This window comes from Rhopalosiphum padi, chromosome 1 (genome assembly GCF_020882245.1).
Source record: "Rhopalosiphum padi isolate XX-2018 chromosome 1, ASM2088224v1, whole genome shotgun sequence".
Taxonomy (NCBI): domain Eukaryota; kingdom Metazoa; phylum Arthropoda; class Insecta; order Hemiptera; family Aphididae; genus Rhopalosiphum; species Rhopalosiphum padi.
In genome coordinates, this window is record NC_083597.1 from 82,098,847 (window position 1) to 82,124,416 (window position 25,570).

At 29.7% G+C, this 25,570-nt stretch overlaps 2 protein-coding genes across 3 annotated transcripts in view; one reads left to right on the top strand and one right to left on the bottom strand.

Annotated features, from left to right (window-relative positions):
* The window catches only part of LOC132931945 (amyloid beta A4 precursor protein-binding family B member 1-interacting protein), a 40,992-nt gene extending 17,854 nt beyond the window's left edge, over nt 1-23,138 (bottom strand). Inside the window, exon 1 of one of the 2 annotated variants that reach the window (XM_060998063.1) lies at nt 22,592-23,138. The gene's annotated coding sequence lies outside the window, so the exon portion shown is untranslated. Of the gene's footprint in view, nt 1-12,357; nt 12,516-22,591 lie in introns of those variants that run through there. The other variant, XM_060998062.1, reaches the window with a different exon arrangement.
* The window catches only part of LOC132931946 (growth factor receptor-bound protein 14-like), a 100,181-nt gene continuing 89,343 nt past the window's right edge, over nt 14,733-25,570 (top strand). The window contains exon 1 of the mRNA XM_060998065.1: nt 14,733-14,903. Within this exon, the coding sequence (XP_060854048.1) occupies nt 14,806-14,903 (98 nt within the window). The 5' untranslated portion in view covers nt 14,733-14,805. The remainder of the gene's footprint in view (nt 14,904-25,570) is intronic.

Here is a 25,570-nt window from a genome sequence, read left to right on the forward strand (position 1 = left end):
TAAAAAATATAACGTTTTCACCAAACTTTTTTAATACACTGTATATTGTGGCAATGGCAATTGGTAGATTTGTAGCTAATGCCTTGCACAGAAGTTTAGGAATCATAATATTATCATCATGCAAAGGCATTACGTGTTTGTTAAAATAACACAAAACTTGTTTGAAAACAACAATAAGGGGCACCTAATATCATACGAATATATTTAACTTTATCACCGCGAGTGATTTTTTTTATATCACCCTTAACAACTGATGGCACAGGATAACACTTCACCCTAACGTAATGTCTCTTATTGAAATCACCCCCTAAATCAGTCTGAATAATGAACTGTTCAAAATGATTGCGCCATGACTTCCAAAAGTGCATAATGAATAATAAATTGTTTACTTTTTACAATTGTTTGAAAACATTAAAATACGACCGTTCAATACGCATTGAAATGTTATACAACTGTATATATCAAATACATTTTTCAATATCCACTGTAAGTTTGTAAGGAAAGTGCTATATTATCCTGCGTAAAAATCATGATATATATATATATTGCAATGGCACTATGTACTCTCCTTCGGTAGCTCTGTTTTTATATTATGCACACATACGAATCATCTATAATATAATAATCAATATGATATTCGGAGACTAAAATCAGTGAACAATAGGAATAAATTCATTGTATATTAATAATTTAGAAGCACGACTGTCCTTCAAACATCTATACTCTATAGTCACATAACAAAATCACGTGATTCATTAATAATAAATAACTTCACATTAGCCCAAAATGTAACGCACAGAGTTCATATTATAGTACAACAAATTAGATAAAGCATAATATTCTATATTAATAAGTTAGACGTTAATGTTATGATATTGTAGTTGTGTTGGCAGACGAACCGAATTATTATATTTTCTATTTCGATAATCAATCACCGAACGCCCTCTGGTGGTTTAATAATCTTCACCTGTCATCAACCATGTGGACTCATATTTTATCACGTCAACCAAGGCGAACACTCAAGGTCGAATTCACACTGTATACACGTTACTGACACGTGGCTTATGAAGATCAACAATTCTGTCAGAAATTATGAAAATATAACACAATATCAACACCACCTATTTAAGCATTTGAAGCAGACAATATACATCTGCTTAGAATTATTTGGATTACACATGCTCGGGATTACGGTACCTAGTTTAAAGAAAAATAAACTGTTTACATTGCAGGTATTATACGTTTACTATATATATTTTGTATTAATTGTTGAAATGAGAAAGCAAAATGTTATTGTTTCATCTGTAAAGAAATAATACAAATGACTCCATGAAATACAAGTAAATATAATATTAATATATTAGTATTTATTTTTAACAGTAAATATTAATATAAATAAATGAATAATATAAAATACTTTATGATATAAATTCCGATACTAAAATAGAGAAAATATGTTAGGATATTAATATATTTCACGGCGCTTGAATAGTTTTATAATGGATAATTTCTGTTGAAAATTCAATTAAATACGATGGAACTGATGTAAGTGTTTTGGAAAATCAAAACTCATATGATACACTGAGTACAAACTGACATGAAGTTGCTTGAAGACTCGTAGACATTACAATAGACATACTCTTCGCACAGCCGAGGGACCCCTCCTTTGAATAATATACTCAACTACTGAGATAAGGACCACTGGCACTCTCTGTACACAGGATGTATCATATATCATGTGTATCCCTTCTATATCTACCGGCGCTATTCGTTTAACGTCAATATGCTACGCGTATATATTTAATATTTTATTACAATTTACTGTTGTAATATAATATATATTATATCGTTAATACAATAATTATCTGCTTTTATTTATATATATATATTATTATTTACGTGGTCAAAAATATTACGACATTTTAGTTAGTGGTCCTAAAAATATTTTTTATAGACCTTATTGGTATCTGCACTTTGTTTTATAATTATACATCCCTTTTTGTATTTTTAATGATATTATAATATTTTAAGTTTATAGTCCAAAGATTTTATTGCCCATCTGTGACAGCAATGCAATAATGTATAAATGCTATAATGCTTTAGTAAATTATAATTTAGCCCTAAATGGAACCTCGTACATAGGATTTAATAGCTTCCGTTACAGGAACAAAATAAACAATAATTAAAGATTTAATAAGATTTGCACACTGAACAGAGGAACATTATTAGTATTTCGAATACTAAACTGACAAAGTGACAACACTAATCAAATGGAGGATTATAATATTATATAATAATATACCAAATTAAGGTGTCAATAATTAGCATATGTACCTAGTACCTACATTATCTTTAATTTCCATTGACGTTTAGTGTCATAATATCTAAAGTTAAATCTTGTTTAGTTTTGTCCATCTTTGCATTTAAAAACTTTAAGTAATTTAAAATGCCGAAAAATACAAACTGGGCATTGCAGGGCATTCGCTTCACCCACATTGACATAAGATGGTCGATAATTTTTTTTTCTTATTTTTAAAACAATAATAAATCATTGCAATTTATAAAACATTTTTTCACATTTCGTTTTTTAAAAATGAATATGTAGTAATGTGAATAAATGACTAACGAGTTAAAACTTTCAGAGTAACTAATTCAATGATATTTAAATATTAATATGCACAAAGATGTAAACTACGCGAAATCAATAAATCATATCATAATGAAACACCCAAATTATTTCAATAAACAATATTTTGAATTATTTTCAACATGTAAAATTAGAAAATGGATTGTATTCACATCTGTCACATAAGTTACAAAGTATTTGCCATTTGAAAAAAGTATAAGTCTCTAAAGTACCTACCATCTGTATCTGTTGTATTAAAACAGTGCAGTGCTATGATTATGATACAATAAACTTTTGAGATTTTTTATTGGACAAAAAATTCAAGAGTCTTCAAAAATAAAACTCACATCAAAGTAAAACCAAAATAGCTTCTTCTTTTCGCTCAAAATTGAATACGAATATCATATTTGAAAGATTATAATTTATTACAGCTGTTTTTAACCAAAGTGTTTTTGTTCAAAGAAACTCATATAAACTTTAATATTGTTAAAATAAAAAGTAAATAATAATTGAAATTTTTTATGGAATGAAGATCTGGATTATTTGCATAAGACAAAGAAAACGTTATAATACGTTATAAAATATAAAACCTGCCGTATACATGCTATCATATGTCGAATTTGGACTTCGATCTGATTTTTTTATTAAGAAATCGATACTGCTTTTTATTAATAGTTATATATTATAACAGCAGGTTTTTGCTAAAACCGCAATCTTACCAAACAGATAACTGATAAGTACAAAATATTATAAAGGAATTATATAAACTAATTAGGCAGCATTATATAAAAAATATTTCTAAATAATTAATGGTATTAATGATATTAATATTGTACATGCCATACGACATACATGTTCAAATAAAAACTGTATTATACACAGTTAAAACTTTACTCAAAATCATTACATATAGAAAATTACCAAAACGCAAATTTTTCAAAAGTATTTGTTACATTGTTCTCAAACACATCTTAAGTACCAATATAGAAACGGTACATCTACACACATTTTAATTTCGAATCATTTATCGTTTAAAATATTTTAATGTGTACACACGCGAAAATAACACAATTTGTTATAATCGTCGAGACCGGTTATAAATCCGTTATGTATTGTACAGTGTTTATACTATAGCCACGAACTTCTATGCATACCATATAATTAATAACATTATCATTGTGGAAAAAAATCAACACGCGTGCACAATGAAGGGTTGGTGCCCAATTGTTCAAACGATTATTCTTTATTATTACTTTTTATTTTAAATCACCGTGAAAAAATAATTATTATTGTTGTTTGCCAGAAACAGATATATCAAGAATATCTTTTTTTTATCACGCATTATCACATTAAAATATAGTCTACGGCGTAACGATTAAAACAACAATTGCTTCCAGCGAACGCGCGCGGTTCAATGTTCAAATTATAAAACCTACAGCGCCACTCGTGTTCAAATCAACAACAAAAAACGGACTATTGTTATGTATAATGTGATATAAGTTATACTTATAACCAACGTAAAAAAAATGTGTGTGCATGCAGCCCTAAAAAAGGAATACCAACCAAATAATGAATAATAAAGAACCCAAACGGTTTGCTTTTGAAAACGAACGATGCAGTGAATTTATGTTAAACATAAGTGTTTACCAAGGTACATTTAAATTATTTTGTACGCGCGATTAAATACGGTAGATGTATTCGTCGTTACAAAACATTGTTTGCGAAAACATCTATGTAGGTGATAATATGCATAATATCTTAAGAGTATATTTATGGGTTGTAACGCCCATTCTAAAGCACGGTGTATATATATATATACATAGTGTATACAATATATACATTGTATACAGAGCATATTATTTTGAACAAATTAACTTTTCAACCGGCACACGTGTATGTTATCTAGAAAAAATAAACAACTTGCATATTATTAAAATTAAAACGTACAGTCGACTCAAAAAACGGTATTGTACACTTGCAGTGCGCGTGCTACTACTTATTAACTACAATATGCATGTCGCAAGTCTGTATATAATATTAATATATTCTTATAGGTTTTTATTCACGCGTCAACGCCAACGTATCGTTTGCAGCCAAGACAGTACAATAATTATTATTTATTAATTGTTAGAAATTAAATTTATTATGGATTACACGTCTCTTATCATTAATGGCGCAATTTATGACTTACATCGAACGCACAGTGTTTATTACACCGACGCCAAAACAACGAGCGAAAGTCAAAAAATTATACTATCTATGAAATTCGAATTAAATTTATTCGCCGGCTCACGTTATGACCTTGAGCAAATATGCATATTTGATATATGTATAAGTATATATATATATATATATATGAGCGAGTCATAGGTTAAACAATTTTTTCCTAGAATTTCATTACAACGCATCCCCCCTTCCACCATTTCTTCATACAAGCAACACCAATCATATAACACGATTATATTTTTAATTATGCATACATGTTCGCAATAAACGTTTTAACACATCCTACAAAAAAAAAAAAACAAGAAAAAATGTAACAACTAGTGTGATATTATTGAATGCGTCTGAACTTTGAAGTATATAAAACATATATACCTATATAGTATATATAATAAATACAATACTACACACTACACAGTCTTGAAAATCTCTAAATAAACCTTTAAAAAATAATTATTACAAAAAAATATGTATATTATAATATTATCTGAATTTTTTATTATTGTGCAAGTATATTAAGTTAATCCAATATGATTAACGAATGTCAAAATAAAAATAATTAACGAGCATGAGTCGTGATGGACCGTAGAATCGGTAAAATATGCTGCTGAAAGAATATTACGCCACGGAAAATAGTACTAAAAGTGATGACAGCGCAATCGTCGATAAGACGATAATATTACGGAAGAGGAAAAATACATAAGCGAAGGTAACAAGAAAATAATTATTTTCCACAATGTTAAATAAACAAGAGGAGATCCTACCTTGGTACTTTATTTTACAAAATAAAATATTAATACCTGTAACTATACTACAATACTAAATTTTAAATATAATTAAGAAATTATGTAAATATTTAAAAATGGTAAACCTAAACAATTTATAAAAATAAAATGTACTAAGTATTATTTTATACTATATAATATATTTTTTAATGGTACATTAATAAAAAAGACATAAATACCGTAAATATCTTATCTTCATAAAACATTATATGTACCCAACGTATCAAAGAACAATAGAACTGATATACATGTTGAACGTTAGTACTTCATTTTTATATGAAATAATAAAACGCGAATACTGTCTTATACGCACCTATAATAACTTATTATGAATTTAACTATCAAACACCAAAGTTACGTTATTTTCAAGTGCTTATATTTTATTTTTAAATAAATAAATAAGTAGGTAATAGGTAAAATCGAAACAAATTGTCGATATGATTTTATTAGAAAATGAACAGCTTAGTGCTGAATTAATAAAAACAGTAGAATATTTCAAGTATAATAAAAGGCTGTCGTTTAAGTTTACCACTTATAAATGATGAGTAATATAATACGTAAAATATTTAATATTTAATCTTAAATTTTGAAACGGTAAACAAGATAAATTCTTCAACCATTATTGGTAGAATAAAGTTAAAAGTTTCTATTTGCTCTATCAGTAATTCTCAGTTGACAATACTATGACATTCGACAAACCTAATATACGTATAATAAGTGTTATTGACATAATTTATACAAAATTACTATTTACTGTAATGTAGTTTTATACATGTAAGTAATTTGATTTGTTTTAGTTAAATATACAGATTAATTTACATTTTACTATTTACTTATATAGTATGCACTTTAAAATTATTTTATTTCAAAAACTATTTGACAATCGATTTATAATTGTACTTATTGCCACCAAAATAAAATAAAAATTATCATTACAATCTATGGATTTCACTTCCCACTTACATTATGCATTCAAATATTTAATTTTGAACAGATGGTAAATATTTTATTTTATTTTCATTTAAATATAAACTTTAATCGACATAAAAGTGGGAGTTTTTTTATTCGTCTAAAATGTACTAGTGTAAAAACGCCCACAAAGGTAATACGTGCGGTGTGGTTTCGTGACCCATAATTATGCTATTGATAATCTTTACAGTCCCTAAACGACAAGTATACTCATATAATGCAGTATGCACACACATACAGACACAGAGTGGTTTATTAAAATTTACTATAATATCCGGAGTGAAAATTGAAAAAAAAATGAAATAGAGAGGATGTAGGATGTACGTGACCGCTGTAGTGTCCTTCTGTCTTTTGCCGGTTTCATGACAATTGCACATTAATTTTAATGAATATGATCATGCTCCAGCGTTTTGCCATTATTGTCTATTAAACTCTTGTCTGTCATACAGAATGATATATTATTACTACTTGCTAGTAAGTGCGTACAATAAAAAAAAAATATATAAATATGTATTTTAAAACCAAATATACCTACCTAATGTATATTTTTACAAAGGAAATAATAAAAAATTCACAAGTATTCAGTTATTAACTTGTAATAAACATCATGCACAGCCTCGTATATTATAGATAAGAATAATCTGAAAATAACACACAACTAGGTTATGGACATTGAAAAGGAAGTTGAAATAAAGCTTAAAAATTAATCAACATGTTATCATACATGTCCAAAAACAAGCAGATGTCAATTTATTAAACACTATAGATAATTCTATTGCGGTTTTGGACATTTATTTAAACTTATAATAAAATTATAAATGAAAACTACACAACGTCAAAAGTACTGGAGCACATTTTTATTAACTGTATTTTTGACGATGTATATTCTATAAATAAGAGCGTTGTAAAAATTCGTACATAATATATATTGGATGTGCATTGATAAGACATCCAGATCGAACGGGTTGATCACATGTTATATTGTTATATCAGATTTAGTTGGCGTGCGACACCTACGGTTTTGTTCTCATAGAAAGTGTGGCCAGTTTTTAGAGGCGTACTACCGTGACCAGTGGACCCAAAACCATGGGGAGTCCGTTCTTCTCGGTCGACCCGCAATTATACACGCCTTGGCGACCTCCCAGTAAGCGATAGCCGATAAGTACATATGATGTGAACCACTGATCTGCAGCTGGTGTCACGAGTTCGGTCAAAGGTCTTCTTACATAATATGCAGCGATCAACATCACAAAAGAAGTAGTATTTTAATCCGAACCAATAGCTTTTGCTTTTAGTATACAAATGGTGGAGCTATATTTCCGCCATACGGACGACTGTGCGTTTAGGGCGATGGCAAACGACGGGGTTGACATGATTAAATTTAAATGTTTAAAATTATATTCCAGCGGTGTAAAAAAAAGGGAGAAGGCATTTATTTAAAAAAGTTTCGTGTATATTAGTTTATTACGAAGGCTCATGTGCGTGATGTCTGCCATCGGTGCCCGATAATTCAAACAGGCGCTGTAGATTCGAGACGTGCGAGTGGCCTACTACGAACGGTTTGGGTGACAGGACGCGAAGGGCGGGGGAACGGATTCTGAACAACATATGGTGCGCATACAGTGGTGTCCAAACGAATATGCACAGGGGTCAACAACATGCGAGTGCGAGTTGTAGGATTTCCCGAGTGCATTTTTAAATCAGACTGCTCACCTTGAAAACCCATTGCACTATATATGGAGAAGTCTAATTTGAAACAAAAGAGCATCAAGACATTTTAACCGATTATCTGTTAAGTGGTTGGTGATGGAAAAACAGCTTTGTATAATTTTTAAAAGAATCGATTCATTCGACAAGCCGCACGAGATTACATTCTTAAAATTCTTTCGATAATTCCAACATTACCAACAATCGACTGCCAATCGTTACTCGGGATCTCCCTGCATTTGTCGTGTAGAGTTTGAAAAAAAAGGTAGCCTCCAACGCATGAGTAATTATTTATTATTCGTTATAAAAAATGTGTATATCTATACGCGACGCGGATAGATATTATTATAAAAACATATAGATTTCGTCATTAATTTTTAATAAATACTAAAATAATTGATCAAAATACATAACCTACCTAGTTAAGAAAAATATGTAGAACATGATAGAATAAATTAGTAAAATAAAACACGGCGTGTACTGTGTTGTTAAGGTATCAAATTATCAAAGAAACTGGTTTACTTGATGATATTATATAGTTACTCTTTATTGATGGACTAATTATTATTATAAATATCAAATTAATTATTATATTTAGCTAACGGTTATATTTGCGAAACGATAAGTTAAACACTTGTTAACTGTGATTGTAAAGTAAAAAGGTGTCGACAGACATATTATATAAAACATACATTTTAGAGTTAAAATATGAAGTATAATATATGTCAACTAAAACAGTTGTTATTCAATTAAATATGATACATGAGTATAAATTTAAACAATGTTCATTATTGTAAATATTTTGATTTAGCTATATAGTCACTTAGTAATGTATTACATTTTTATTTTGTAAATAATATGAAAAAGTATAAAAAAAAATATTAAAAGATATTTAGTTTAAATAGGTTATTTTTTTTATATAGATCAAAAAATATAATATTAAATGTCTAAGTTGATTTATTTTTCAGGACCAGGATTATCATCGTTGATTAACAATTGTATCTATGTATAGGTACTATGATAATTTTTCATTTTATTCATGATTGTTTCCCACGCTCTTAAATACATGTTTGAATAAATTATGTGGACTTATGTAGATGATGAAAATAAAAAAAGTTTTGAACTCATTGTTTAAATATATATTATATATATTTTTAATTTTTTTCCTTGGGGTATATCGTCTGATATTGCCAATGTTGATCTGTATACAAAACAAGTCATGGAAGGCCAAAGCTCGTGAGTCACGTTTTGGACGGTTTATGAAAATGTTTTTAACCAATGTCTCCCTTCTCTAACTACATGAACAAGTTTAGCGACAAAATCCTTTTTTTTTTTAAAACTGTGAAAACTACTCATGTGGCAGTATTTCAAATTCTCAACGAATGCAGTGCGAAAGTTCCATTGACCTTAATTAAATATCAGTCTATACATGAATGAATACATAAAAATACATGTTTGTTTACATATGAGCAAACACAATTGAAGTACAAAAACTTCTTATAAATGGACGGCATTGTTTCCGTATTTATTATACACAAATACACAATACAAAGAGGGGATAAAGAATAAACCAAAAAAATATGATTAACTACTTACAATAACTTATTCATTAATAATAATTAAAATATATCGTGAGGATATAAAAGTACAATTTCTCTATAAATATTAAATATGTATGGTAGGTATATTCACGACAAAATATTTTTGTATAGAATATTAATAGAGTTAAAATACATTTTATTTTATCGTGTTTTTATACTTAGAACTTTAATGTTCTAGCAAAATATCTTTTTCGTACTTTTTTTATCAAGTTTTTAAAACTATTTTTATTCTTAAATATATTGGATAATATTATTAAACAAATTAATAGCCAATTTAAATACCTGCAGACATAAGCAATTAAATGTTATTTGTTTTATTATTAATTACTTAATATTGTTTAAAATTTATCTTTCTACATTTCAAAGAAAAAAATCCAACAATAACGTTTGTTAGTTAAGTTTTTAAACTACACTTATAAAAAACGTATATTATTATTATATTTACGGACATAAACGCTAAGACACAGTATTATATAAATAATATATAATAACTAGATTTTGAATAAAAATTGTGATCTTCTACCTATTTATTTATAATAAATAATGATTAATAATTATTATAATACAACGAACCTAATATTATTTATCATTTATTTTATAAGAAGAAATAGGACGTACAGAAATAGTAATTTATGCGTTTATAACTGAGTATTATTTAAAACGATTATGTTGCTATATAAAATATGTTAGCTCCCTAATCAATTCTTCAATATAAACTATACTATTATATCATACCTTCGTAGGTATAGTTACACTGATGACGAAATAATAGATAATTCAAATTATTTCAAAATAAATAGTTAAATCTTTGTAAGATAACATCACTTACTAGGTACTTATTTATTTATTTTTGTCAAAGTATAAATATCTTAATACCATCATAAACGTCTTTACGTATTAGTCTAGCTAAATAAATAAATTATTACGTCACCTTATACAAATGTTTAAAAAAGATAAAAAAAAAAAAACAAAATTTTCTGTGATTCTTCAATCTCGAACCGTGATTATTATTTTGTTAGAATAACAAAAATCATAATAATTATTTTATTTTGTTTTATGTAATAACTAATAAGCCATAATAATACTAATATTATTTCCGGAATAAAAGATTAAACAATATTATGATGATAGCTTTTAAATTGTTAATTAAATTGAAAATTATTTTGAAATATAAATTAAATGCTTTTATAGAAACAAATTTTATACCATACCTATTAGGTAATTTTTTTATCAATATAGAAACCAATCCTAAAGTATTAAAGTTAGGATTCGTACGGTATTAATATAATTATCAAAGGGGAATGTTTTGACACACTTAAATGAACAATAACATTTAAATATAATATCTTAAACCTCGTAATTTAATCCGAAAAGACTTAAATATAACTAAAGTATAAGTGACATTTTAGTCATTTTACCCTAAATGGCCTACGTTACGCAACATGAATCTACTTTAATCAGATTAATTTGCCAACACGGTGTAATGCTACATATATATGTATTAATATAATTTGTTTATAATTTATTTAAAATTACAAGTGTATAGCTCGGTATAGCTAACACTAGGATGTTGGTATATTAGTATATTACACAACAAATAACATACCAATATTACAAATAGAATGATATAAACATTACAATTGAATGTTATATAATTTAAACTGTATTTATACATCGTTTACACACAGGTATACCTTATATATTATTTTGTTTTTTATTGATTAAATCGGCGGAAGCACTGGTCACTAGGTGTCTAAATAACATATTATAAATGATTGAAACCTTAATGAATTGTTTATACGAAAAAATATAGATTGTGATTTAATTTTATATTTATTATACTAAATACAAAATTAAATCACAATCTATCAGTAAACAACTAAACTTTGTCATACACCAGTGACCAAAAAGTTAAGTCGAAATTTGAATACTTAATTATTAATACAAATTAGAAAATACATATTTTTTTTTAAATTCATCATAATAATAAATTATAGGATGTATATTAATTACAAAACTTTTCAAATTAGCTCGATGAAATTAATATTTTTATAACTAAAATAAATAAATAATACATAATATATGATTCAGATTTTAACCATCCGGATTTGGTTTGTTTAAAAATGTTCTTTAAAATAAATATGTGCATAAGTAAATAATTATAAAATAAATAAATTAGCAAAATATCATGTTTAAATTGTTATCGTAAATTGTTCCATAAATAAAAAAAAAGCAAAAAAAATAATTTCAGCAGTCATCAGCTAACAGTATGAAGTAAACCAGTAATATATAATTTGGTTTACGAAAAAAATAGTCTTCGAATCTTTCTACAAAAGCAATTACAAATTTAGAATTTTAATAATTTATTATATAATGTAGTCTGATGTTTTACATATAGAGTTAATAACTAATCTTAATAAATAACAATTCAAAAAAGTACACTAACCTAAACTGTATTGCGAAGGGAAAAACTGCAAAAACAATAATTTTGCAAACCACACAAACTACACGCACCGTTAGACACGACCGGGCAAAATGTGATAACGCACTCACTACATGGACGACATATCGTGTCCGCGCGAACGTTAGCTTTATACTGAACGGTCCGCTGAGCCGCGTCGTAGCTCGAACCGTAAAAACTCACACGCAAATTGTTGTATAATAATATAATATAAACGTGTCTCGAGTGGGACTTTGTGATAGGAAAACGGTTGGGGGATATGCTAAAATCGCTATTATTATTATTATTATATTTTTATATTACTATTATTATTATTACTATTATTATTACTATTATTATTATTATTATTATTATTATTATTAATATTTTGTTAGTATTATTTTAGATAACCAATTGTAGGTACAATGCTATTTTGTTTTTATCAATTCGATTTGGTTTAACGTTGAAAAAAGTATTGCAATTCATTATTTTATTTCATATGATAATGTACTACTATACTCCACTCTTCGCCAAAAAAAAATGTTCTCAACATTATAATGCATATCATGTATTTTAGCTAATGAATACAAAACGCAAATGTTAATTGCTGTCATAAAAGGGTCTGATGATTAATTTTTCTTTAATTGGTTAGTTTTGTGTATTATATTGGTAGATACGTTACTGTCACAATTATTTTTACATTAGCCACAACTACTATAATGTGCCGCGTGCGACTGTGCGAGAATTCATCTACACAAATTTGTCCAAATTAAAAATGTAAAGCCTTGTACACGCCTGCGACGTAAAACTTAAAAAGAAATATGGTTCATAAACAATTCTTGGATCAATATAGATTATAGTCAATAGGTAAAGAGTTTAAAAACGTTGATGTAAAATTATATAATAATATTATGAAATCCGTAGAGTAATAATAAAAAATCTATTTAAAAAATACAAGATAATATGTTATAGGTAGTGAAAAATTGATTCGTTTAGATTGTATAATAAAATATATATAGCCAAAAAACATGTTTATTTGAATAACGATCATTATTTTATTTTTTTTTTAATTTCGTAGAATCGTTCTTGAACAATAGCTCCTAAACAATTTCTTGGGATTTGCTAAACTCATTATATAAACGTTTTACATTTGGAGTCGTTTGACGTCTTATAAACATTAATGTTCATATATTTTAATGGTCTATTAATACTATCTAAACCTATTACACTTTAAAATATTTTATATAAGTATGTTTATTGCTTTTAAATTTAAGTATAAAATACCAAAAAATATAATAATATAAACTTTTAGATAATTTTAAAAATGTCAAAATGGAGATCATTAAATATAATATAAAAAAATTCATGGAACAATCTATGATATACTGCAATAAAAATATTTTTCCAATCATGTCATGTTTCAAATTATGTACCTTAAAGAAATTTATTATTATAATAGCCAAATTAAATGATATACAATATATCATGTACATCGTGTGCGGTTAGAGTTAAAACTTAAAACAAACAAATATATTATTTTATAAAGTTAAAATAACATTAAATATACCCTTTCAAAAGGATTAGTAATAACTGATAACATATCGATTTTTTAATGCTAATAAATGTTAGTTTATGAAAATACTAATGAATACCGAACAATAAATTAGAATCCAAATAAAATACTTTAGTTATTTTATTAATATTCAAAATTAATTTTATGAAAAACCTGTAGAAAATAAAGATCGAACCCAAACAAATGTCTACTCAGCCTTATTGTGAAGGATTTTGATTTTAATCTCTTAAATGTCAACTTAGCATTAAGAGCTATATAGGTAGGTTAAACAAACTAGTTTACTTGTTATAATATAAAAGCGTTCAAGTATCTAACGTCTGAGTATTACTAAATTTTAACAATGCATTTCAAAAAATGGATAAAGGCACAAACTAGATATTTCTAAGAAATTATCATTGAACAATAATTTATCAAAATGTATTACTTATATAAACATTAAATATATTTTCAAAAAGTATTTTTACTCATGTTGTTTTTCCTTAAAAAAAATAATTATTCATACAACATGCTTTTGACTAAAGATTTTAACAGAATATGTATATTATATGTATACCTAATATATTAAACGCGATTCAATGCATAGATATTATTGTATATTTGTATATATATATATTACCGACATGGCGATGTCCGTCAATAAAATATATAATGTAATGCCTAAAACAGATTAGGCAATGTCTTTATCGCTGAAATTGAAAATACCCAACGATAAACTGCAATATGATTAGTATCAATTGACAATTGCTGTGAACACAAATGTTATGATTCAGTACCTACCGTGACGGTCTAAGGTGTATATTGAAGTTGTTATTTTAAGTTGTGTTAAGTAAACAAAGAAATTCTATAATGCAGAATTTAAGATAATCTATGCAAACTTAAAGATGACTAATTCGTATTTAACTGACAAACAAATTAACAAGGAAGTGTTACAAATAAAAGAATCGACAACAAAAGAAAACAATTCATGGTTGATAAGAAGGTAAGAAAATGAACATAATATAATATTGATAATTGATATACTCGTATTATATTTTAAATTATATATTTAATGATTTAATATCCAATTTAGTATAATCGATCATTATAATACGTACAGTTTACATGTTGTGTGCAATAGTTTTCTTATTTCAAAGTAATGACAAGTGACGATGGTATCAATTGTAAAATAAAATTTAAAACGGAATCTAAAATACCTATATTTTATTCAGTTACGAATACGTACACAATGTCACAATACATAATATTATTATGTAAAATAAAATACCAGAAAAACAGTGTCTTATAAACAACTAAAACATAATAATTTACTTGTATATTTAATCAATAATAATATATCTAATATTAATTAAACTTAAAATATAAAGGTGATTAGTTTAGTGGATACCAATTTGTATAACTGTAACAATAAAAACTAAAAATATTTATGTATAATATTGTATTATTATATGATTTATATGTTTTTAATACACGACAAAATATTAAAAAATATAGGTACCATATACGTGATGAATAAATTATATAAATACTATTTGTAGCTGTTTATGATTGTATAGTACACCACATAATATCAATTTCTTTTAGTTATAAATTATAACTGATATATAATAGAATAAATTATATCTTCAGAAATAAACGTTTTACTGTGATGATAAATAAACATTTCGAAGATTCAAAAAGTATCGCATATAAAGTCACGCACGTGGCTAACATTATATTATCAGATGATAAATACTTAGGTAACGTATCTTAGTAAAAGAATAATAACAAATTCCTATGTAAGTAAAACGCAATAATATTATTTTGACTGCGCATATTATTCTTAATATTTTTCGATAAAGTACGAAATTGATAATATTTAATCTCTCAGATGTCTTGACTTAGCAATTAGCAATTCTTTACACACTTTACCGTTCCTGGAATGTTTACAAACGAAAATCACAAACCAATCGTAATTTTTAATAACTTGAAAAAGTGTAAACTGTTTCCAGTATCCCATTTCTAGCTATAATTATTTTAGTTTTGGTCAGCGTTTCAATATATTGGAACACAACACAAGACAATATGTACTCATCAAATAATTGTTTTTAACTTTTTTATTGCATTTCCATTACTCATATTTATAAATCATTATTATGTTTTAAGTAGGTATAATTAAATTAATTAAATATTCATTTATTTAATCGAATTATATTTGTCGGCATACGTGATCATTTCGCAAAAATAAAGCTCTATTTTTAAATGTTTTGGCAACACTGAACATAATATAGGAGCAGCCGTGAATATACAAGATACAACGTTTCCGGTACGTCCCACGTTTCCTGCTAGCTACAACCCACTATATATCTTTCTTTCCCAAGACACCGGGGTTACTCTTCTAAATTTCAATAACCATTGTCAAAACTAGCCGAGAAGTAAACTAAAAACCCTAAAAAACATACATAAAAAAAAATAATTGTTCTTTTCATATTCCCTTTTGTATTTTAAATTACAATCATCCGAACAGAAATATGGTTGATAAAAAAAATAAATGTATACCTACAATTTTAGAAACTAAAATCTTACAAGTACTTTATAGTGAGGCCGAATAAATAGACTTTATAAAATCATCGATCATCGTTTTAATACGTCATCGCCGCCGAGTACATAATAATATTATCCTGCAGTAAACGTCAACCAGTACATTAATATACGTATTACATATCTACGTATAAACGCATTATTCTCCCATATCCACTGATCGTTCAAATAATACAATGCTTCAGAGGAATTCAAACATCGTTAATACATTAAGTTTTACGAGTTATCAAACGCTCAATAGCCAAGTAAATAACGTAGCGTTTTAAATAAATAGTAATTGCTATTCGGTTGAATAACATTATATTATGCTTACGAACAATATAAAAATTAGGGTGAAATTGTTTACAAATATTCGAGCGAACGACGTAGACTATGGTTTAGAAGAGGGCAAGTTATACATATTTATGTGAGTTTATGTATTTTTTAAACACCTCTTCGAAACGTTAATGCTGTGTTCGTCTGGCGCCACAGAATCCCGAAACCGAGCCCATTGTGCCTCCGAACAAATGACTATATTTTTTCCCCTTCCCACGCGAATACAATTACATTTAAAATCATAACGTAATGCTTATTTTTCGAAAATTTAAAACCAACACGTAGTTATGACTGATAGAACCCACTGCAGAGGAATATATACGAGTAGTATAATACACCGTACAAATAACAGTAGATCCCAACTTGGGATAAAAGAAAAAATGTGCAGTATATTTTTAGAAATTCCTATACAGTATACGAAGGGTCAAAAACAATATTCTGAAGTTACAAAACATAAATAAATTGGCCATATACAGTTAATGGGGGACACAGCTAGGCAGTGCGCATATGAAGGCGATATTAATTATTATTTAGTCACATTTATTTAAATAAATTGATTTAAATAATTGATGGATTACGAATGTAGTAAATGAAAAATAGATGGAAAAATAATTTTTAATAATCAATAAAGCAACGATATTAATTCTTGGAATTAGTAGATATTAATAAATTGGGATGATAAATTACATGACTATTAAATAAATTAACTTGTCTGACTTTCGACATTTGTTATTAACAAATGCAACTAAAACGAGTATAAATAAATACAAACGTAATACAAATATACGTACAAAGCATAAAAATATCAAACAAAATAATTAACATTAAGACTATTACTGTGCTCTTAAATCTTAATCAAAATGACAATTAAATAAATGATAATGGTATAAATGCTTTTTTTATTATGCTATACCATATACGTAGACTTGATATTTCATTTATGTACTATGAATTTCCCCAGACAAAGTGCACTCAATAAAAACAAAGGAAACATAGTTACTGTAATTTGATATAATCTAAAACGTATTTATTTTAGTTAATCAAATAATCAATAAGGAGAAACAAATGTCGGTAAATAATATATATATTTTCCATCATATAGCAAATGTATTTAGGTAAGGTATATTACTATTTCCTGAATTTTAAATTATAAAACAAATAGAATCGACTTGTGCGACTTAAATATATATCAGGTATATACAACACAAACAAAATATATATCATTTTTTTTTTAATGATTTATTTTCGACTATACGTAAATTACGAGGTAAATTATTTTTGTAAATACTTATAAAATTATGTAGATCTCGCTATGGTATTTTGATAAATTTTGGATTATTATTTTCTTAAAACGTGAAGAAATATTTAAAAGCTATCCCACGGTAATGTATTATTTTTAAATTTTGGGGACTGTATAGAAAATATATTATCAATCCACTTAAAAATAATTAAAACGTTGCGATGTACCCTTAGTTTCATACATTATATGTACATGGACGACCACCAAATGTTTCCGGACACTTGAAAATAAACAAATAATTTATAATGCACATGGAAGCCTGTCATGTAAAATTAAACTAATGTTTCTTTTATTTTATATACTTTTATAAATAATTTATTTTAAAATACACGAAACAGTTTGGTTTATAAGCATAAGACAATGGCAATGGCGTTAAAATCTTCAAGATGCATGTTAATTATAAAACACATGCAATTTATAGTTAATTTTAATTTTATAAACCATTTACTGTTTTGTAGAAATTTAATTAAACAATTAATGTATATAATATTTTACTTTCGAATATAATATTTCGAAAATGTTCTTTAGATTAAAAAATAAATTTTAATGGCATCCCTTAAGCCCTGAGCACCAACGTAATTTAAAATTTCCTGAACCCTGTCAGTAGGAAAGTACGTGTGCTCCATAGTCAATATAAGTTCGATTTAGACATAAAATCAATAACAATTAATAATATCAAAAGGCACTTCAGTTGGTAAAATAAACTATACATACGTGACTATATAGTATATAACATGGCGTCGTATTTATCTATGGTTATGTTACATCGTTATAACACTTAAGAAAAATTATTTTTCTACATGGTACAAGTTGATGCCAGTTTTTATTCGATAATATTTTTGAACATTATATTACATTTAGGGAACGAAATGAATTATAAAAATAGGCATTTTATCTTCGTAATAAATTTTAAACTGGAATAAGTATAGTTTTTAAATCTTCTCAGACATTTGCGTCCCGACTCGAAAGAACATTAAAATTACTATCTCATAACAAAAGTTTTTAGAAAGCGTTAATGTAACATATTTTTCAAATAATTACCGAAAAGGTTACAAGTTTATAACCTTGAACGACATTATTATTATTTATGATTTGCAGTAAAAACAGTTCACGAAAGTACTTTCCTACTTAGAAATCGCAATAAATTTATTGAAGTGAGTGTAACGAATTATAACGTTAAGTGTAATTTATAATAATCGCATTTGATGTTTTAGACAATTTGAGTTTAAAAAATATGTAATCCGGAAAATATAGGTAGGTGTTCACTGCAGTTCATATAGGACGACATACTGTATAGTTTCTTTTTTATATAGACACGATGGAAACATAACTACCGTTTAAATTTGTTCGCGAAATTCTTTAGCAACTACTTTAAAATTTTAAAGCATTATCTATTCTGTAATTGATGCGGTATCGCATTGCGTACGATTGTTGTTCGTCATATTATTAACAGTGCGGAAAAAAACTGTTGTAATTCGATAACCATCGACATTATTATTATATGTACGCCAAAGTAATGACAACTAGGCGAGAAACTGCCATTTATTTATGATGTCGAAGTATATAATACAGCAACAATGACGTCTTCGGCACAACGATATAATGCATAATACATATTTGACACAATTTATTGTCGCTCGGAGGCTCTGGGCGAAATGACGTGACGCCAATAATTACGCGTCCTGGCAATTAAATAATTACCGACGACTGTCCCCCCCCCGTCTACTCGACGTCGTCGGGGCCGCCACTTCAATCATCTCGTTCCCCTATACGGCGGGGGCGAGGGGCGGGTAACGGATACGTGGCGCCCTAACCGTGTCTGAGTGATGATCGATGTGAATAATCCACGAGATCAGCATCCGCTTTTGGCCGCCCGTTGCACGCGTCTGTCCGGGTTTTTGAATTTTTGGACCGAGTTCAACTCATTGTCCCCAAGAAGAATAAGAGGCTTACACTTTGCTGGCGAACAGTGAATTCTAATTTCGGGGCCACCGTATTACTAATACTACTTACAACTATTACTTTTACTACAATTACTACTACTACTACTACTACTACTACGTCCGACGACTTGTTTATTGTCCATTAAAAATAACCGTGACAGTCACATTCTGGTGACGCGCGATAACGGTTCGTTAATACTGATATATTATATTATGTCGGGGCCATCGTCGGCAACCGACCCGGTGAACGATTAACCGTCAAATTGTGAGAATAATGATAATAATTTGATTTGTTTTTCAAGAATTACAGACAATCTGATAGTATATTATTCTATTTACGACGAGCGCAAAACGATGATAAGTGATGTCAGTATTGAGTATATTTTACTACATTAGCATCGTAATATTGTAGCCGACAACCGGAATACTCGTATTAATAAATAGGGTGCAAAGTCGATGAGGGATGACCACCACTCAAAGGACGCCGCTGACCGACGGCCGCGTATAATATTATGGGCGGAAGACTGTCGTGGTCGTTAACGCTGACTTATAATATCATCATGAACTACACGATGTCCAATAATAATATTATAGTGGTGTTTAATAGACAATAATGTTATTATTATTATTATTATTTTAACGACCTCGGACGCCCTCGCCTCCCCCCTCCCCAAAGTGGTCAAACCACGTCCTTTCAAATCTCCTCGGCCCTTTTTCGATCACACGCTGTTATCGCCGTCACGTTCTCGACGATAATAAAATATTATTATATTATAAGGGAAAACGGCGCGCCGTCTCCGAACGTCGTGCAGCCGTTGTTGTCGCCGCGGCTATTATATCTCCGACGACGGCGACGACTATCCGACCATATCGCGTGAACACGATCTAAAAAACCGTCCGGAGAGCAAGCAAATGCTGCGCGAAACCAGTTTCGGTCGGCATCCCGAGATGTACCCAGAACGTCGCGCCACGACTACCTGACCCCTCAACGTCGTCACCGCCGCCGCCGCCGCCGCACAGACGACACGTTTCGAGTTTTCAATAATAATAAAAATAATTCGTCCCGAGCGCGGACACGTCGCGTCCCTTATGCCCCGCGACGCGACTTCGACGAAACCAACAGGCTGGCTATTCACACGCGGTTCGCCCGCCGACAAGGGTCTGGAAACCCGACGACGACACCGCCGCCGTCGCCGATTGCGGGCACACATGTGTGCGACGACCGCGGTAGCCGTGACTGGTGACGACGCGACGACGGTCGTGTACCCGCACACCGCCAGTCCCCGCCCGCTACCGGTGCGGCGGAGAGAACCCGCCGGTCTTTGTCGTGAACACACGTTGATGATGATGATGATGATAATAATGGAATACCGCAGAACCGAATAACGTGTACGCGGTACGTTATTATTATTACCATCACCACCATGACGTACGTACGCCCGGCCGGATTACTCGGAAACATCGTTAAATCGGGGCCGCGGCTAAACGGTTCAAATACGTCCGTTGACGCACTCGCTGGAGGGAAAAAAGCTATTGGACATTCAAAACGTTCACGTTCGGTTGCTATATATATATACTCGTCTATGGGTCGCTCGACGTTTCGTTTGTTTTCGATTACGAGTTTACGAGAACGGCTCTGCTCTATCCGTAAAAACGCATCGATGATCGATCACACTCGTTTTCTTGAATAATAGGTATTATAGGTATATTATTTAAAAAGGCCAGAGACAAAAATCCCCTGACGTGCTGCCCGTGATGCGCCGTACAGGATGTTTTTACAGACGAAATATTGTTTTATACACTTGCCTCGCCGCTATTATGAGAAATTCGAGACTACTGATTATTGATGATTATTGACCGGTTCGTGTCATATTATTGTATATTATTATCTTAATTGTATACTAATTTATTGTCGTCCGACGATCCACGAGCACACGATCATCAGATTCCTCATCGTTGTCAGAGCGCACACAATAAATCACGGGCGTTTTATTTTTTTTTTTACTAACCGATCGGACACCGTGGGCTGAACTATATAAATATCGAAATCGAGTTAGTCACGGGGGTGGGACGAACAAAAACTCACAAAGGGGCCATATAAAAATACACACTGGTACATTTCGGCAAATCCGATTCGTATTTTTAACCACGCGCCGAAAGCGTCGTGCGACAAATATTATGGCCACACTAGTGAAACAAAGTCTAAAACCAAAATCTATTTTTCGTATTGTGCAGTTTATTAGACAGCACCAAGAGACGACGTGTGCGCGCGGGGCTTCACATTTTCAGTTAAACACATATCATGAGTTCAAATTCGTTATTAATTATAATATAATATATAAACGGCGTGACTAATAATTATACGCTTTCGTAGTGGTGTGCTCGCCTAATAATTCATTACGGGTAATAATACCCACTAAAAATAGGCTCCGACTAAAACTAATACAACGTACATAAACATAGTGTACCTGTATAGGTACAACACTGATTGTAATTTATAATAATAACAACATTAATAATAACGGGTCTTACCTGGCGATCGGAGACGCCTCTTCGTCTTCGTACACGATGTCCGCCGCCGATGCCGAAGCAATGATAATGGATAAAATAACACGCGACGGAACCGAAATAAAATATCGAAACGATAAAACGTTACGGACTGCGTGAACAGAAACGCCTAACAGTCGGACTGATACGCATCGGAACGACTACGGTTTGCGAACGTCGACGACATTTGATGGCAAAATTTAGAATGCGCCGAATTACGCGGGACTTTTCGAACACGTTTTGGCGACTACTACCCGGTCTGTGCGAGGGAAACGATGACGCAATGAAATATTTTAATACGATTTTATGACGTGCGACTTTGGGGCACTGTGAAAAAAAAAAACGTTGATAATAATATCAACAACAACAACAACAACCGACGACAACCGTGTCGATGTGATAACGCCGGACCGATCACTGGCGCTGCAACGCTCATATAGCACCACCGACCGGGGCACGGTCGCAGACGATAAATGATATTACACAGGATGAGTCAACGAACGCGCTACGCCGCATGATTGCCGTGGAGCGCGGCGGCCGATTACATCCGACAGGGCACGGCGACGGCGACGCGGACGTCCGCCGTCGTGCACGTTAACGCAATAATCGACCGGGTAGGGGTGGAGCGCCACCTATCCGCGGACGTCGACAACTACAACACGACAGCCGTGCGTCGACCGTCCGACGGCCAGACGGGCCGATGAGTCAGCCGCGGTAGCGACCGGGAGACCTCTCGTCGTCGCGGTCCGTCGACCGTGCGACAGACCGTCCGTATAATGTATAATATGACGTAATGACGCATTCTCGACGACACGGTCATGACGTCAGTATTTGGTGGAGGGGGTGGGGAAGGGTAAGAGATCTCCGGCCGAAGCATATACGAAAATTCAATGCGGTTTTCTGGACTAAGTTTTCACAAAAAACCGCGCGATGACTCACCAATTCGCATTTTCTCCTATAGGTACCAATGAATCATTGGCTATGGTTTTACTCAAAATATTATGTATTTTGTAGTTTTATAGAATACTGAAAAACTATATAGATATAGCGAATGACTAAAAAATAGTTATGGTATTAACAAATTTTATGGTAGAATATACTATTATAGGTGTATAAAACGAATCTAGGACGTATAATATTTCGGATAAAACCAAAGAACCTATTTTTCAACCTATTATTACGTGTAAAATATATATAATACATATTGATTCGGGGGAGAATGTCTCAGTCCAGTGGGGAAACGTGACGTTTCAAACGTCCAGTATAGGTACCGTTAAAATTCGCGGGGGGGAAACGTCCAAATACCGTATAAAACAATGGTTGAATTGAAAAAAAAATATAGACGAATAATAATTATGTGAAAAATAGAAAACAATAAAATTTTGTAGAAAATGAAAGACTAAATGTAGTTGAATAATTATCGTTCCAATAACGTGGGGGACGCTATAATATGAAGAAAAATGAAGAGTAGCCCCCCCCCCGAATTCAACCACTGGTTTAAAACCCAAGAGGTTAAGACATACACTTTATCCATGCAAGATATTAAGGCAATGAAATTTTAGTTTTTGACTTTTTAATTAAAAATAATGTTAATAATTTCATAAATAAAAAGCAAAATCTTACCAAACTATTTCATATTAAAATATTACTATATTTCATATAGTGTATACACTTTAGAGTATAAGAGTATTAGAGTATTAGAGTATAAGATATAATTAATTCAATTGATTTCAAGATAATATATTGTTTATCTATAAAATATAGATTATATTATATTATAATTTATAATTATATTTTATATATCAGTTTTTATCAATATTGTCATTTAATTTATTACATTTGTTGGTATTTATCAGAAGAAATTTCCTTAGGAGCTTTTTTAAATTAAGGTATAAACTATAAACTGTTTAAAATACTTTCTGTCTCATGAATTTATCTTCACTCTCCAGTGTTTCAGTATTTCAGATCTTACCATGATTTGGAGTATGTTATACAATTGACATTTTTTTAACTACAATAAAAATAATTGCCAACTGTGTTACGATATGGTAGGTGCAGATGTATGTATAATAATGTGTATGTTATTATTTAATATACAGAAAAAATTTGTCTTTTTTAACTGTGATTTTTTTTCCTTTTATTCAGAATTACTTCAATACAAGTAATACAATAATTGTATAATTATATAATATTATTTGCAATGAATGCGGTTTTTCGAATATTTTCGTTGAAATACTATTTAGATATTAATGTTGCTTGCGCCGTTCTATCGCTGTTGTGGCAATATGTGATACATTCACTTGAAATAAATCAACTGATTCCCTCTGTACTCTTCGAAAACATAATATCAATTCGACGGCAATGTTCGATGTTTTTTCAATGCATTTTCGTATAATATCTAGGTTAGAATACATTATATTATAATTATGTCATAAAAACTCGTACCTATGTATATTGTATAGTCTAATATTAAATTATACTTGCATACTGAATATGTGTCTATTTTATCAAGTCGTCGATGTTGCATAAAAATATATCATTGTCCAATTGTCGGCTATCGTTAAACTGTATCTGAAATTCTTATAGAGCATATTGTGATTTTACAATATTCATTATAAATTCAAATCGGTAAAATAACAAAAATATGTTTATTGATTAAGGGTGTCTGGTTTTTATGACATATTTTATGTTTTTTTTTATCATTTCTTCAAAAACACTGTTATGTACAGACCTTAAGTATTAGATATAAGATATTATTTATTATATACAAACGTCATCAAAATATTTTATTATTACTATAATTTAAGATTTTGTATTTATTTATTTAATACATTTTTGGTTTTAGTTTTGGACATCAATGTCTATTTTATAGCCATTGCGATCAATAAATTACAAAGTACCTATAACTATTTAGTGACCATTTCAATTTCCATGCCACAGATGGTATAAATTACAAAATAAAAG